At 41.5% G+C, this 16,192-nt stretch overlaps 2 protein-coding genes across 7 annotated transcripts in view; one reads left to right on the top strand and one right to left on the bottom strand.

Annotated features, from left to right (window-relative positions):
* Positions 1-15: 15 nt before the first annotated feature.
* Positions 16-16,192, bottom strand: part of LOC108146711 (receptor-type guanylate cyclase Gyc76C) — a 39,894-nt gene continuing 23,717 nt past the window's right edge. For 5 of the 6 annotated variants that reach the window (XM_017272794.2, XM_017272791.2, XM_017272793.2 and 2 more), the window contains exons 4-18: positions 8,568-8,793; positions 8,142-8,339; positions 7,927-7,992; positions 6,997-7,209; positions 6,490-6,644; positions 6,200-6,422; positions 5,960-6,131; positions 5,735-5,895; positions 5,315-5,605; positions 4,916-5,248; positions 4,470-4,635; positions 4,098-4,404; positions 3,803-4,031; positions 3,191-3,355; positions 16-2,720 (exon numbers count right to left, since the gene is read on the bottom strand). In XM_017272794.2, the coding sequence (XP_017128283.1) occupies positions 987-2,720; positions 3,191-3,355; positions 3,803-4,031; positions 4,098-4,404; positions 4,470-4,635; positions 4,916-5,248; positions 5,315-5,605; positions 5,735-5,895; positions 5,960-6,131; positions 6,200-6,422; positions 6,490-6,644; positions 6,997-7,209; positions 7,927-7,992; positions 8,142-8,339; positions 8,568-8,735 (4,581 nt within the window). In that variant the 5' untranslated portion in view covers positions 8,736-8,793 and the 3' untranslated portion in view covers positions 16-986. Of the gene's footprint in view, positions 2,721-3,190; positions 3,356-3,802; positions 4,032-4,097; positions 4,405-4,469; positions 4,636-4,915; positions 5,249-5,314; positions 5,606-5,730; positions 5,896-5,959; positions 6,132-6,199; positions 6,423-6,489; positions 6,645-6,996; positions 7,210-7,926; positions 7,993-8,141; positions 8,340-8,567; positions 8,794-16,192 lie in introns of those variants that run through there. The other variant, XM_017272797.1, reaches the window with a different exon arrangement.
* LOC108146715 lies at positions 10,849-12,329 on the top strand. Its single transcript, XM_017272803.2, has one exon. The coding sequence runs from the start codon at positions 11,311-11,313 to the stop codon at positions 12,112-12,114; it is 804 nt and encodes a 267-aa protein (XP_017128292.1). The 5' UTR covers positions 10,849-11,310; the 3' UTR covers positions 12,115-12,329.

Below are 16,192 nucleotides of genomic sequence, written 5' to 3'. Positions count from 1 at the left end.
ACATGAAACAAAATGTATAATAGTTGTTTGTATTTATATATGGCAAATTTAACAAATTTTCTTTTAAAAATATACATACATACATACAGCTAAAACACCACGCATCGGGCGCACTTCTCGCATTTTGCTCTGCTCACAATTCTCGTTCATAATCAATTAATTATAATTATTATTTTAGTTGTAGGGCTTAAACATTACGTACAATCACACGCACTTAACTACGTACTAGCAAAACACATTGATACATTACATTTTTTCCACTCTCTTCTGTTTTCAGAAGATATAAATTAACTAGTTTCTGTTTTTAAGCTTAATTTGTTTGCTGCAGCGCATCATCTTGTATAGAAAGCCAAAAATGTTCAATTACATTTACATAAAATATTTGTTTTTGATTCTTCATCGTCGTATAAATATGTGTGTGTGTGTGTGGTTGTGTTTATGTGTTACATTTACAAACGTACATTTATATGTGTGTGTGGGTGTGTGTATGTGTGTGTGTGTGTGTAGGTGTATTTTATATAAAACAATAACTAGTCTGTAGACCTTGTGACTAGACGGTTTTTTCGGCTTCTCTAATATGTATGTATGTAGAGTTAACAAATAGGTATATGTATGCTATGTATGATTTTCGCATCAGCTTCTGTTCGGTGTTCGCTGTTCGACCTCGGGATCGCAGGACTCCACTTGAAATCGAAACAAAAAAAGGTTTGGAATTGCATTGGACAATTCAAAAATCCTGCAATGTCAGAGTGGTAAAATATTTTTGGGGAACAGGCAGACTGGTATATATGTTTATAAAGTGGGGGACTTTCAACACAGACACACAAATCGTTCAATCAATACAAGCTACAATACATAAAACAAAGAAATAAGCCAAAAGACGATCGCTTCCTGCTCGACACGGTTCCTGAGTAACTTTTCCACCTCCATCATCCTGGTCATCCAGCTCTTCCTCGCTTAGTTTCTACTCTGCCTCCTCGTTATCCCTACACTATACTCTCACGATCCCGGGCTGCTGCCGATGCCGCCATGTCCGTGAAACCGGCTCGTGCTCCATGCACGCTGCTGGGCAACATTCCCACTCGCCTAGCCTCACCGCTGCGGACGCCGTTGCCCTTGAAGATGTTGGTCATCCAGTTGGTCAGCTTGCTGCCGCCAGCCGTTTTGGCCCGGTGCTGCTGGCCGGATGAGCCGCCGCTGAGGAAGTCCATTGGACCGCCGGGCTGGCGGCGGTTGTCAATGTCGGCGGCATAGCTAACGCTATTGCCACCATGGCCGCCGGGTCCGTCCATGTGCTCCAGCGAGTGCCAGCGCTTGTTGTGCGCCAGCATCTCCTCCGGCGGCACCGACAGCGATGCCTGTCGCTGCAGCAGCGGCGACTCCAGATCCTCCTCGATGCTCACTCCGCCATTGCAGTTGTTGTTCAGATGCTTGGCACAGTTGCTGCCTCCTCCGCCACTTCCTCCTGTCGGTACAATGCTGATCTGGGCATTGGGAAAACTGCCGGAGTAGCGAAGCGCCGGCAGCTGACCGTTGTCGTGGCGCATCAGCAGGCCCAGCTCATCGTCGTAGCCATCGGTGGCATCCACCGGATTGGCGGACATCTCGTCATCCAGGTGCAGCTGACTCGACTCCACCTCACCGTTGGGATTGCCACTGATCAGCGACACGCCCGTGTCCAGCGATCGCGAATTGTTCTTGGACAGCTTGGAGGGCGGCAGCTTGACCCGGTCGTGTCGCTTGCGCAGCTGCTGCATGGGCATGGGATCCAGGGAGCGGGACTCCCGCAGCAGCATGTCCGCGGATTCATCCTCGTTGTCCCCCAGTTGTGGCAATTGGGCAGCACTGATGATCCTGTGCGGCCGCACCATGGCCAACGGCTTGTGCAGCGCATTGGGCTGGCGCACTAGTCCCGAACCCGATCCCGATCCTGGTTCCGATCCCGACACTCCTACCGATCCCCCATCCATATCACAGTTCGTTTCGTTTGTTTCGGAATGATTCAGCGTGCTGAGCGAGGCCTGTGCGGATTCAAGAAGTGCCCCGCCCACAAAGAGCCCGGCGCTCAGGCCATTGATGGAGGGTCGCTCCCGATCCCTGTCCCGTTTGACGACCATGCGCGGTGAGTCCCTAACGGATCCCTGCAGACTGTACGTCGACTCGCCGTCCATCGGCCGGGGAACGGTGCTCTGGCGCCTGGATCCGGTGCCGCAGAAGTGCATGGCCTGGATGCTCGGCTGGCGGGAGTCGGGATTCAGCTTGGGACTCTTGCGCGGACGACTGAACAGCGGCGGCGGCATGTCCATCATGTCCACGAGCTTCTTCTGTATTGCATTCTCGTTGGCTCCGGTCAGCCACCAGGTGACCACCTCGCCCTTGCCCTTCATGTTGACCAGGCCGCGTTTCTCGGTGATGTAGCCGCCGCCCAGTTTGTCCAGCGCCAGCTTGCACTTGTTGGAAATGTGGATCTTCAGCGCCTCGCCGTTGCTCTCCATCCGCGACGCCGTGTTGACGGTGTCGCCAAAGAGGCAGTAGCGCGGCATCGTCAGTCCCACCACGCCCGCCACCACCGGACCCGTGTGCATCCCGATGCGCAGCTTCAGCGTCTCGTTGGGTCGATGGGCGATGCGGTGCTGCTTGACCGCCTGGAGCAGCTCGAGCGCCATCGAAGCTATTTCGCCCGCATGGCGATCCCCATTCTTAATGGGCAGACCCGAGACCTTAAATGGAAACAAGATTAATTATAATAAATATGAACTCGAAGATTGATTATTTTAATATAAATAAATATTTACATTTGAATGTTTGTTGATAAGTTAATCTTAAGAATTCAGAAATACTCAGATTAGCATGTCTGTTGAGGAGTTATTTTTAAAACTTCACTAGGTTGCAATTTTTAATTATAACAGAAAACTATATATCATTAGTTAAAGGATGCCAGCCATTCTACAAAGCAATCTTTATCGACTACATTTTGATTATGATTTTTTCGGTATTAAAATAAAACTAGGTAGAAACTCTTAATTTATTAAACTACAGGCTTCTTTTTTTATTATGATTACAGAATATTACTTTATTTTGTGAGTCTCGACAGATGTAGAAAATTGAATAAAAAATGGTCTATGTCTGCGATCTCTTGTTAATTAAAATTTTTGTAGATCTTTGTTCATCTGACCTATTTTGTACTTACCACCATGTACGCATCTCCAATTGTTTCCACTTTGTACACGTCATAGCCGCGTATGATGCGATCGAACACTGTGTAGAGATCATTCAAAAAGTTCACCACTTGCAGCGGTGTGCTCTCCGCCGACATTGCAGTGAAACCAACAATGTCGCTGAAGTAGATGGTGACCTGGGGAGAATAAGCGACAAAAACCATCAGAAACCCAATTCAAAACATGGGTTTTAATTCTATTAACTTAACTTTACACACACCCTAATGTTTACATTGCTCAAACTTAGTTGTTTAGTAGTTTAGAGTAATTTGCATTGGGCTTCCTAGAAACTGTTGCTTATACAGAAAATAATTACTGCACAAACTTTTTTTGTCGCTTACATTATATTTTCCGACAAGGGAATATATATAATGTATAGTTGAAAGCGTGAAAACTTTGTAAATATTGAAGGAGCCAATTTAATTTTTTGTGCAGATGTGTTTTACACAACTCTTTGTATGCCAAACTAAATTTTATTTTGTTCTATTTAAATGTATTCAATTTTTTTAAACTTTAAAAAAATTACAAATTAATTGAGTGCCTTTTTAAATGTTTAATTTGGCGTTTATAGAATAATGACTTACCAAATCATAGGATACCGGCTCGACGCCCTGACCCATCGTCAATTTCTCGGCCACCGACTGCGGCAGCATGCGATGCAGCAGATCCTCCGTCTTCATCTTCTCCTCGCAGAGGAGTCGCGTGCGCTCGGTGACAATGTCCTCCAAGTTGTTGGCATACTTCTCCATCATTTCCATCATTTGGTCCATGATGTTTTTGGTCTTACCGCCGCGCATCTTTTTCAATCGATTGCTAGGGGGAAATATAAATTCAACTTGTTTAATTTTCTTTGAGCTTAATACAAATAAAACCCATTACCGTATGACACTGAATTCGGGGCGCTCGTCGGGGTCTTCGGCCCAGCAGTCCCGGATGCAGGCCAGCACATAATCCGGACAGGACTCGGCCTCGATGATGGACTCCACTTCCGGCCGAAACGGATCCTCCCCCTTGAGCGGTAGCTTCTTGACGTAGTCCACGATTTCCTTTGGTTCAAAGTTGATTTGTCCGAACGGACCCTTACGACTAAATATCTCGTACATGATGATGGCAAAGGCGTACACATCGCCCTTCTGGCTGCCGTGGATGTGATTCCGCAGCAGTTCCGGGGCACGCCAAAGTTGGTCTTTAAATAAAAAGTATTTAAACAAATTTTAAAGAAAGTAAACAGTTTAGATAGATAATTCTTACTTCGATAATGCTGATGCTCTCCGATGGACTCGTTTTCGGCACACTGACGCAACTCGTGCAGCCCGAAATCGGTTACTTGGAGCATCCAGCGGGAGGTGACCACACAATTCGAGGACTTGAGGTTGCCATGATAGACCAGTTGAGAATTGTGTATGTAGATCATGCCCTGCAAAGAAGTCAAGCAACAAGATGTAAGTGAGATCAAGATAATGAGTGAGAAATGTTCTTATGTTTATTACTCCCAAATATTTAGATTATAAAAAATATAAAAGATTATAGTAAGTTCATTTGAACTGTCGTAATTTGTACAAATCATATTTTGTTAAGCAAGAGTTCTCAACACATTCATTCTGAAAAGCTTGTTATAGTAGTTCTGGTTATGATTAAATCTAAACTTATTATTATTGGTAGACATTTTGTACGTAGTGACATTGACTTCTACCCACCTTAATGAGGTCGTGGATGAGTGAGGCAATAAATAGGTCATCCAGTTTAATGTCCTCGTTCTCGATGATGTCGTAAAGACTGCCTTTGGCACAGTAATCGGTGACTAGAAGGATGCGCGTCGGCTCCACGCTGGCGCCAATGAAGCTGTTGATGTTGTCGTGCCGCAGTTCGCGCAGCAACCTCATCTCCTTCATGATCTCCCTGGAAATGTCGCGCTTTCGGGGGAATTTCAGCTCCTTGATACGGACCACGGCGCCACGCAGGCGACCCGTGGAGGTTACAAACTGGTTGGTCCAGCGGGAGCCATAGCTTTGGGCACTCATCAAACTGACCTAAAGAGGGGTGACAAAATAAAGGAATAATCACTGGTAACGAAACATAAAAAAATATCCACTTACTTTGCTGGGTGAGGAGACAATCTCGTTGCCAGAATAACCCTTGATATCGTTTGGGTCAATCTTCCAGAGTAAACCCTCGATCTCCAACTCTATTTTCCACTTTCGATATATGCTCATGGTAATCACACCGGAGCAAAAGAGCAGCACGCCCAAAACCACGGCGGCCACTGTCGACGTGTAGTGGGTGGCATCCTTTTGGCAAAGCTCGTTGGCAAATCCGCACATCGGTTCATCCGTGGGCTTCTCACCGCCCGATGGCCAATCTATAGAGCCATTGATCAGCTTGTACTCCTACCGTACACAAGAAAATGAACATAACTTGATGAGTTGAGATGTGATGGAAGTTTTGAGGGGCACTCAACATAAGCGGGAACCAATTGAAAGGAAGGCAAACTAAAAAAGAGAAGACGACTCACTCACTGGAAGTTCTTCGCCTTGGTGAAAGTACGCTACAGGAACCATGTGATAGTTGCAGGGCATGTTGTTGGAATTGTTCCACTTGTGGGGCTTGTAGGCCAGGACCGAAAAGTTACCTTCCGAGTCGCCATACTGATCGATCTTGATCTTGGATCCGGTGATGCCTTTGGTATGAAATAATATAACCAATATTGATATTTTTTATATAGTCAAAAAGACAAAACTCACTCATATAAGTACGATTTTTGATTATGGTATCGATGACCCGAGTCCCATTGCTGGCCACTTCAAAGATCACTTCATCGGTTAGAACTCGCGTCTCCTGGCGCAGCATTTTGTCCACAGCCCAGGCATACAGCTTCACCGAATCGTACAGATAGGCGGCATAGATCGATATAAACTGAATATCAAAGGTAGGGGTGGTTACAAAGCGATTATCAAAAGATTTTGATTCGGTGCACTTTTTACCTTGCTAAAATTACTTTCAACAAATAGCTTGGGAATCGATAAATTGAAAGGTGGTTTCGAGCTATATTTTTGCACTTGTTCCGTAAACTGTATGTAGTCCTTTGTTGGGGGCGTGGAGGCCACGACGAGCAGACTACGCGCCAATTGGTTGAAGTTCTCTGTGCTGTGGCAATTCGACATAAGAGCTATTTGATCCACTCTACGCAAATACTTTTCTGCCTCCCTGAAACACAAATTCACAAACAATTATTAAACCATTTTCAAGAATTTTATGGCTATAAATAAATTACCTCTCCGAATAGACCATCATGTCGACAAAGATCACCATATACTCGCCTCGAGCAAACAGACCAGCGGTCTCCATGGAGCTCATAAAATCAACCAGACTATTGGCCGCCCCAAGGAATACGTAGATCCGAGTGCGGTTCATCGTATTCTGCACTAGCTGTTGAGGGAAATTATCAAAGAATAATATATATAATGTTATATATCGAACTTAAACATATCTATATAGTAAACTATTTAATAATTAAGTTTCAAATTATCAAATCAACTAAAACATCTTGATAAACTTTATCGGAAAATTACTTTGCTTCTACTTATATTAGAAAAATGAAAATATGAAAGGAAAATTTGATGAAAAGCTGCATTTACATGAACCCCTTTTAATTTAGTTGCGCATATAGGACTATAATATCTACATATTTTTATCAAAAAATTTTTCGTTATGTTAGGTTGATGTTTCAATCGTTTTAATTACAAAACAAAGAATTAGAATAATACTAATAAAAACTCACCTGATACCAATACCCAGAGCGACAGCAGTCCAGCATCAGCTCACAACATTTGGCCCGATTATCGATGAAGGACTGCTTGTGGTTTATGGTCATGTTGCGCTTAGTGGCCTGATCTTTAAGGAGATCTGCCACCGGAGCCCACACATCCTCGTACAAAATGGAAAACTTCTGCCACGCATAATATCGTAGAAGAGCAAGCAGCGATTTAACGACCTGAAAAATGCGAAATTTAATGTGTGCCATGTGAGTTGTGCATCAAGAAAAAGATCAAAGGATTAGAAAGAATGTGCAAAGCCAGTGCATATTTTATTGGCTTTTGTTTTCGGTTTAGCTGCAGCTTAGGGAAACATAATAGTATTATTTTTATGATAAATTCTGCAACGCTGGATAAACAAATTGAAATATTTTAAAAATACGAAAAGAGTTTGCTGATTACTCAAAAAGTTGTATTTAAGGATGATGTTTAGTTGACGGTATTCTTATTTTAATTTACAGCGCAGAAAATAATTAATAACTTATTTATCCTTTAAAAGTCTTTTAAAAATATTTATTAATAATATTAATATTAATATAAACATTTATTCTCTGACAAACAAAATGAAAGTCCTCTATGCTTTGACGTTTCCTATAATTTTATTTTATAGTATTTTCTACCGAAGTTATGTTGTTTTCTACTTATACTAAAAAATATTCTCGTCTGACAACACTGATTAAACGTTAATTTTTCTTTTGGCTTGCGGTAACTCCCAGGCTTCCTTTGTCCTTTTAATTTTGCCGTTTGTTTTCACCGGCTTGCAGATAATCCAAGGCTAAGTAGCTGTCCCAGTCGAGTCACAAGGCCACCGCATGGATGGCCACCCAAAGCGTTATGATACCCACCCACCCACTTGTCGCAGGCAGCCACCTGTTGCCCACCCACTGTTTACTCACCTGCGTATCTGGCGGTTCAGTGCGGGCGAATGTCGGTATGGCGGATGCACGGTACTCTGCGCATTTCTATTGAAACGGGAAAAATACAAGAACCAAGAACACCGCCGTGAAATGAGCAATTCCGTTGCATAAAATATAATGCGTTGCGTGAAATTGTATGTTGGCACGTTGATTGCGATGTACGACATCATAAATCAGACGCTCGAAATACTTACATAGGAAATCATTGGAATGTTTCGACTCTGCGAGACGATGGCCTCCACGTAGCATGGTCCTTCTGGTCCGAAAATGGTAGCGATGCCATCGCATATCATCTCGGTAATGGCTTTGGTGGCCAGTACAGTGTCCCCTTTGGTGTCATTCCAGCGCAGATCCAGTGTCACATTTGGGAGCAGATAGGGATCTTTGTTGACCTGTGTCCCGAAAAGAGGAAGATAAATAGTTTTGAAGAGTATTTTTTAAGAAAATATCACATTCTAGTCTTCTAACGATCTTTAAGAATGACTTTAATGGCTATTACAGAAATTCTTTGCTTCTTAAGACGGAACGATTTATTTATTTCCGACGTTCAACTTTTATTCCCAATTTAACAGGCCTAGAAAGGACCGATTTATATTTATAACTAAATCACAGCCACTTACCTCATCCAGGGCCATAGTCAGGGCACCGGATATGGCCAGTCCCTGGCGCGTCTTAAGGTCGCCAGTGAGGGCCGTTAGGTAGCCGACTGTGAGGACGGTGCGATGATTGCTACAGTCGCGTACTGCCACCGACAGCAAGAGTAGTAGATTAAAGGGCCAACGCGTCATGGCCCCTTAGGCCGGGGCCGTTCAGCGCGACGCCTATGGGTTCCAACAGATTCTCACACTGCAATGAACGGAGAAAAAGAGGTTAAAGATCAGAGAACGGACCAACAGAAACCCAAACTAAGTGAGGATGCAATCGCAACTGTCAAGGACACCCTTTGCATAATAAAAATGCTTGTTTGACAAAGGCAAACACAAATAGGAAACAGCATTCTGAGCGCATTTCAGACACTTGGCTTGATTCGGATGAAAGAACTAGATTGCAGACAAAGCAGAAAAGCACACTCACTGAACAGTACACAGGGAATAAATAATATTATAATATACATTTTTTTATATAAATTTGTTTGCTATATTTTATATAAAATTGGTTACTAAGTAGCACCTCCTCTAGACTTTGATCAAAAATTTCATTCATATTGGCATACGTGACGTATGAGTAATTGGTATAAACACTATTTATTGCTCACAAAAATTTGCCATAAATCAACTTCCACCTAAGGTAAATATAAATATAAACATAATATTGTGTTTTTTTTTTCTCACCATAAAGTTATCTTATTAAGTATAAAGTTACTTATAATTTGATCTTATAATTAAGAAATATAGTCAAAGTAAAACCATTTTTTTCTGTTTAGCAATAAGCTGTAACAGAGACGGAGAAGGAAATGACTTATGAATGTACTCTAGCAACAGGATGCAAAGCCAGTGCCCACGCAAACAAATGTCAAATGTTAGAATGGCAAACTTCAATATCGTTGACCACTCGGAGGGCAAACGAGCGTAGGAATTTTGTAATTAGTGTTTTCAGTACTTTATCATGAGTCAGTGGCAAATCACTGATAAGTAGCTTACTGGCGAGGCCTCTTTCATTCAGGATTTTCATTTACCCTCCCGCACAGGACCTCCCGTAATGATGTGTGCACAGCTTGTTAATATTAATTATGCATGCGTTGATTTTGTCATTATGTAATTTCGTTTGAGGCATTAAATATATATGTGTATATATCGCTGGCTATTTTGTTTCAGGAATTTGTTTGTTATTATCCCAGCCCACGCAAACACAAGCACCCCATCGCCATGCACCTGTTTTTGTCCTGATTGTTTGCGCTGAAGTGGAAGCTTATTCCATGGGATTGGATTACGGAACTGTTCGGCTGGATGATGGCGTCGCTCATCATTGTTTGTCTTTTCTTTTTCGTATAAGTTTAATTAAAAGAATAATGTAAATACGAAAGCCAATATTGAACGGAATGAAGAGGAAACATTTCATAATAATTATGCAATTAAAATCGGATGTTTTTCTTTTGTGTTTAAGGTTCAATTATAATTTAAACACAATTAAAACACAATTCAAAAGCATAGAGTAAACACATTTGTAAAAGCATTATAAAAACGTACACTTAAATAAATCATTTCATATACATTTCATTCAAAATGAATTTTACAAATTGCGGTTAAATAAATTTTATATATTTACTAACGTTTAAATTAATAATTTAAAAATTTAAGCAAATATGCATCGCATTTAATATTTTATTACTCTTTGAAATTTCAGGAATTCCCTGATTACCTAGAATAACACTTATGTATATTGAAGGCTTTTACTTTTTTGCCATTCAGCATGGAGTCGCTATCTTTCGAGCACCCCAATCTCAATCAATAAGATTCGACGAAATGCTCACGCCACCATAAATTAGCATTTCCGACACACTTCACATATTTGTTTCTTGAAGTTGTTTATATTTCGCCAATGTTGCGTTTTAAAATTAGAACTACTTGGCAGGGATAGAAAATTTTCGGCGCCACTGTTAAATATTTGCGCACCATTTTGACACAATGCGAAACGCGTTTCCGAGACACGAATAAAAAGGGATTTAAATTTATTTTAAGTGCGGCTAAAATAGAAATCTCCTTTTCCCAGAATTTAGATTAGCTTGATATGAAGGCATATCACATTCTTTTAAAATGTATAAAGTTTGTACAGAATTTATGGGAACGGGAATGTTAAGTTTTTATAAAAATCATCTATGAGTTATTTTTTTGTAAATATTTTGTCTTTCAAAATTACGATAAATCGGCCCCTTTTCATATAGTGTCAGATGCGTATTGTTTTAAATGATCAGATCCTGTTCGATCTCAAATCCCACATCATGTTCGTTATTTGTCAGTGGTTGGTCTAGAAATTTTTTGTTTTTTCGATTCGAAAGTTTTCACCTTTTTCCGTCGAACACTCCTCCGGCAAAAGACCCTCAAAATTCAATGTTTGCTTTGAAATCAAGAGCCCGTCCTTAGAGCGTACTGGAGTGGAGCCGCCGTCGATTCCTAGTTCGAGTCCGAGGGTTTGATTGAACTCGAAATCCACACGTCTACCGTGAAGCCGAAGGTCCGTCGTCGCACTCGTGAACTATGTGACAGCGGCACTTTGAGGATAGCGCCAGGGCCGGGTTTACCATTGAGCCTCCGGAGGAGCCGGAATCACAGCCTGAGATTACGACGCCGCAGGGCAGCAGTTTCGAGGAGGAGCAGCAGCAGCAGCAGCAGCAGCCGATCCACGGACGAAAGCGAACCCGGCGCCATGGCCATTCACGAGCAGATCGACAACCTCAACATCTGGTGGTTTCCGCGCGACTTCTGCCAGTCGCGGTTTGGCGAATTCCAGCAGAGCGGCACCAACTCCTGTACCCTCATATCCCTGATACTGGCCGACAAAGTGTCCAAGGCGGAGAGGTTCTACCACCGGGTATCCGATCTGCCGATGCGCGGCTGGGAGCTCTTCGGCAATGCCATGAACGACGGCAACAATGTGTACCACAATGTGATCACAACCAACACACCGCAGGCCAGGAACCTCAATCTAAACATTCCGGATGCGATCGCTGCCATTCGATCGCAGCACAAAATGAACTTCCGGCTGGAGGAGTGGTTCTACACGCACATGGAGGCCGACCCCAGGAATCCGATGTACAATCGAAACGTGGCCGTGCAGCTGTCCCGGATTTTCCACATCACGATGCAGGTATTTCAGCAGGCCAACGGGCGGGATAACATGGCCACGCACCTTTTTGCCGCCATTATTGCGGACAGTCGAACGGTGATGGTAACCTTCGATTTCCGATCCTCGATCGTCGCCCTCTTCGACTCGCACCAGCACGGCCGGGATGCGGGCGCCGTCTTCGCCCAGTGCACGCTCCAGAACATGGACGACCTGCTTTTCTGGTTCATCAGCATGCTGCACAACGTCTACTCCAGCCGGCCCTCGCTGTTCGAGATCTCGTTCCTCAGCTCGCAGCCGGGTGTGGCCAAGCGCATTCCGCCGGCCATCAAAAAGATCGCCGGCGAGCTGAAGAAGCCGCTTAAGATGAACATTCCCAGGCCCTAGCACTGATCATCCATCGTGACAAGGAAAATCCATCCAGTACTCCCACCTACTATCAAAAAGGCAGGTCTAAGAGCGGGCCAAAAGTTTTAAACTAGTCGAAACCAATTTATCGGACCATTTACGAACAAAATCTTTAAGTTTCCATAGACAAAATTGTGCGTTTGGGAAAATTCAAAATTTTCAGTAGACCATAAACCAATAAATAACGAACACCATTTCATATTGTTTTCCTATAAAATATGGTGGCTACTAAAGTACATTTCGGGAATGCATTATATTACTACTTTTATAGTATCTTTATCTATTTCAAGTCAGCGATAACGTCATTTAAAATTGGCAATATCCATCACTAAGATCAATTCATACTTTTGATTTATCTGTTTTATTAGCTTAGATCTTTTAAGCTTTATATTATAACGGTTCTGCAAGTCACCTAATCAACTTTCAATTTAACAAGAATTGCCTTTTCATTCTAAACTAATTTTCTGAAATTCCAATACGCAATTTGTGCTTTTACCTCGCACTTTTGCGCAGCAATAGACAAAATTAAATATCTAACTAATTTGCTGAACTAAATAATGACACTTAAAATTATTTAATTGTGGACACGTTATTTACCGTTCCTTGTGTGTGGATGTGTGCGTTTTTGTTGATATCTGTTTATTTATTTATAATTTCTGTTATAATTTCTGTTTTTAATTACACTTGAGTAAACAATTAATATAAAAGACGCTCGAACATCTGCGTGGGGGATTTTTCTCCTGTTGTTGTTGGTTTCTTGGTTTTTGGCCTCCCGGCTAACCCAAAATCGAATGGCTTAAAGAAAGCAACAAAAATGACAAAAAAAAAGAATAAAAGTTGAACTTTGTAACGGGAATTGAGTATGTAGTGCGCGTGTTGCTCAGCCGTATTTTTCTCGACTTCTAATCAAAATGAGTTAAATAAACACATAACGTAACCTATTAAGAACTTAGTACGTGACAACAATTTAAATATTTATAAAGTAAACAGAGAGTCCGCGAGACAGAGAGACAAAGAGACGGAGAGAAGCGGAGGAGGAGAGGAGGAGAGTCTAAAAATAGAATCACATATCAAAGAAAATATGAGAAAACAAATCGAAAACAGAGGCGCAAGACGTGATAAAACGTTTAACGTTAAATGTGAAAAGCGGCCAGAGAGAAGTCAAAACAGAGAAATAGAGAAATAGAGAAAACGAGAGCGTCAAAGAGAAAAAGAGCAATGCATCCGAGTTGTAATCAACAAACAAACAGCTACAAGTTGTGTAATATAAAAATATATCGCGTAGCCGCAACGTGGGCCGTATTTCATACACCGTGCTCTTTTCATCTTACTCTTTTCTCTCTCTTTCCAACAGCGCAACAAGTTGCAGTGGTATTTTTTTTTCGCTTTTGGGGCGGGGGATCCCGCTTTTATTGCACTTTTCAGACGAAGTTGTTTGTTGCTGCACGTGTGTATACACATACTTGTGTACAAATTGTCTGGATGTCTAAAAATAAAACCTGCATACTAAAAATAGAAACCAGACGCAAACACGACAATCCATTGGCCAGTGGATAAACCAACACGACATTACATATTTCAACAAACAAACATCACCAAGGGGGTTCCCCGAGGGGGGAGAAGCAGTGATTTTCGAGAAATAAGAAATCTCGGGGTTTCCCAGGGGGGGGACGAGAAATAAATAAAAACAAATACCAACGGGCAGGCACCATCAAAATGTGCGTGCCTCAGTCGCCGACAATTGTCATCGACATCCACATCATTGACTCACTGCCGGGTATATATAATATTATATCACACGCCATTCCACCATACCATACTATACCCCACAACAGACCCATTCTCAGTTTCAGTTCCAATTCAATCTGAACGTCTGGCCTAGCGATTGTGTTCTTATGTATTTACATATAATCAGATATGTACAAATGTGCGTTTGTCGACCTCTCAATTTTATTTCTTTCTCGAAACGCGATTTGTATGGAACAGAGTTTCGAATTTTATTGGGGTAGGTTCGAGGTCCCCAATTAAGCTGACCAATGAAAGTTCCCTAAAGAGTTAAAGGTATTAACACTATCATTTACCAGAAGATTTATTTTGGGAAGGGCAGGCGTATTTCCGTCTTTAGTTTCTCAAGTAAATTCGAGTTTAGTTAAATAAAGACAAGAAACAATTTATTTTTGCAAAGCGCAAGTAACAAAGTGTATGAGATAGAAACATTTTTTCCTGTCGATATGATAAGAAAATTAAGATTTGTTTCAAATCGTTCTGTATAAAGGCACATATAAATGAAAAATCAGAAAATATTAGGCTCAGTTTAGAGGCCTGACCACCCACAACAAAAACCCAAAGAACAGATGCTTACAATATTAAAGTAAGCCTTTTAACAATTTTCAATTCCCTTGCGGGATTCTGTTTATTTTCGATTTGTGAGTATCTGTTATTTGCCTCGCTGACAATCAGTTCAAGGACATTACCCCACATACACAGAGACAGGCCATTTAAATCCTCTTGGTACTATCAATCATCAACAAGTTAACCCCACAAAAAGGGCAAACCAACAGAACCCTTCGCACAATGAAACATTATCTCACCACACACACAACACCCACACGTGGAGGGCCTTGGAAAAGGGTTCAAAGGCCCCTACAAATGGGAGTGAGTAGGGTCTGTTGGGCCTTAACTGGCCCACCATTAGTTAGATTATTGGGCCCTAATGTGCAATTTGATTTCATCGTCCTCTGAGATGCTTTCCAGTGAGAAAGAGAATGTGTAAGAGTAGTTCCTAATTAGAAGTGGGGGAGATAAAGGCGTTTCGCTAATGAGAAATGACGGAGAAGCCTTTAAAGTTTATGCTTCACTGAGTGAGTGAAAGTGGAGCGGTGGATCGGGTACGAACTGAACAGGACCGTTTGACAGGAAATGACAAATGAGTGGCTTATAGGTGTTCCATAACCGCAAGGACACTCCGTGCTGCAGAACAGAGGAGTGTCGTTTCACGGAGGAGCGGTAGTAACCCGACAGTTCTTGTTAGGCGAGCTGATTGCTGATTGGATAGGACTAAAAATCAACAGACAGAGGAGGGGTCACACAAAGGATAATATTTAGAATACAATATGTACATGAAAAATTACAGGCACTTAATCAAACTGAATATCATAAAACTTCATAAACATAAATTAAGTTGAGGTTGCCAATTTAAATCTAAGCGTTTTGTATTTTAAAAACAAATATTCTGATAAGTTTTCTAATACATTGTAACGAGGTACTGTTTCTCAACTGCTCAAAAGGCTTTAATTGGATTATTTTGTTTTTTTCTGGTTTTTCTTAAAGTGCAGTATCAGTTCACCTGAATGGCAGCTTATCAATCTCGGGCCCTTTGCAATCAAATACCAACAAAAACGAATTGTTCAACAGTGGCAAAAGTTTCCCCTTCTTCTTTTTGCAAACTCTTGCCACCTTCCTCTCCGGTGCTGAGCAATCACAATCCGTGCTTCGAATTGAAATCAGGCATCAATAGCCAAATACAACCAGCATACAATTTGTTGAATGAAAATGAAACGGAACTCCTTAACAATAACAATTTCATGGGAAGCAACCAGACAAAAAAACAAATGATGCAAAAACTTCCATTTGGCCATCAAAACAAAAAAAAGAAATTTGAAATTGCTGTATAGACGAGGAACTCGACTATGAATTACCTGCTGTCTACTGCCGTATTGAAAAATGTGCTGAAAAAACCTAAGGAACCGTTTGACTTTTTACAAAAATAATTGCGTTATATTTTAAGTGTACAAAAAAATCGAATCAGCTGTTCATGCTTACCAAATCTTCTTTTACGAGGTAGAAGGTATGGTTTTGCCAAATATTCCAAGAATTTATAAAATCCAATTAGAAAATGTCATTATCGATTTCAACAAAATTCAGTGGTTAGAAGTTTAGTTACTTTTATATAAAGCAATTAGTCTCCGGAAGTACTTGTACTTGATTGTTTGAAATTATCCAGTTAAACAACAGGCATTTAAAAATAAATTTCTCAATGGGAAAGTGTTTCTATTTA

Source organism: Drosophila elegans, unplaced genomic scaffold, assembly GCF_018152505.1.
Source record: "Drosophila elegans isolate 14027-0461.03 unplaced genomic scaffold, ASM1815250v1 contig_208, whole genome shotgun sequence".
Taxonomy (NCBI): domain Eukaryota; kingdom Metazoa; phylum Arthropoda; class Insecta; order Diptera; family Drosophilidae; genus Drosophila; species Drosophila elegans.
Note: the sequence above shows the minus strand (reverse complement) of the source record. Positions and strands in the feature narration are given on the sequence as shown.

Coding starts and splice junctions, on each gene's coding strand:
- LOC108146715 (XM_017272803.2), top strand. CDS start 11,311: ATGGCCATTCACGAGCAGATCGACAACCTCAACATCTGGTGGTTTCCG.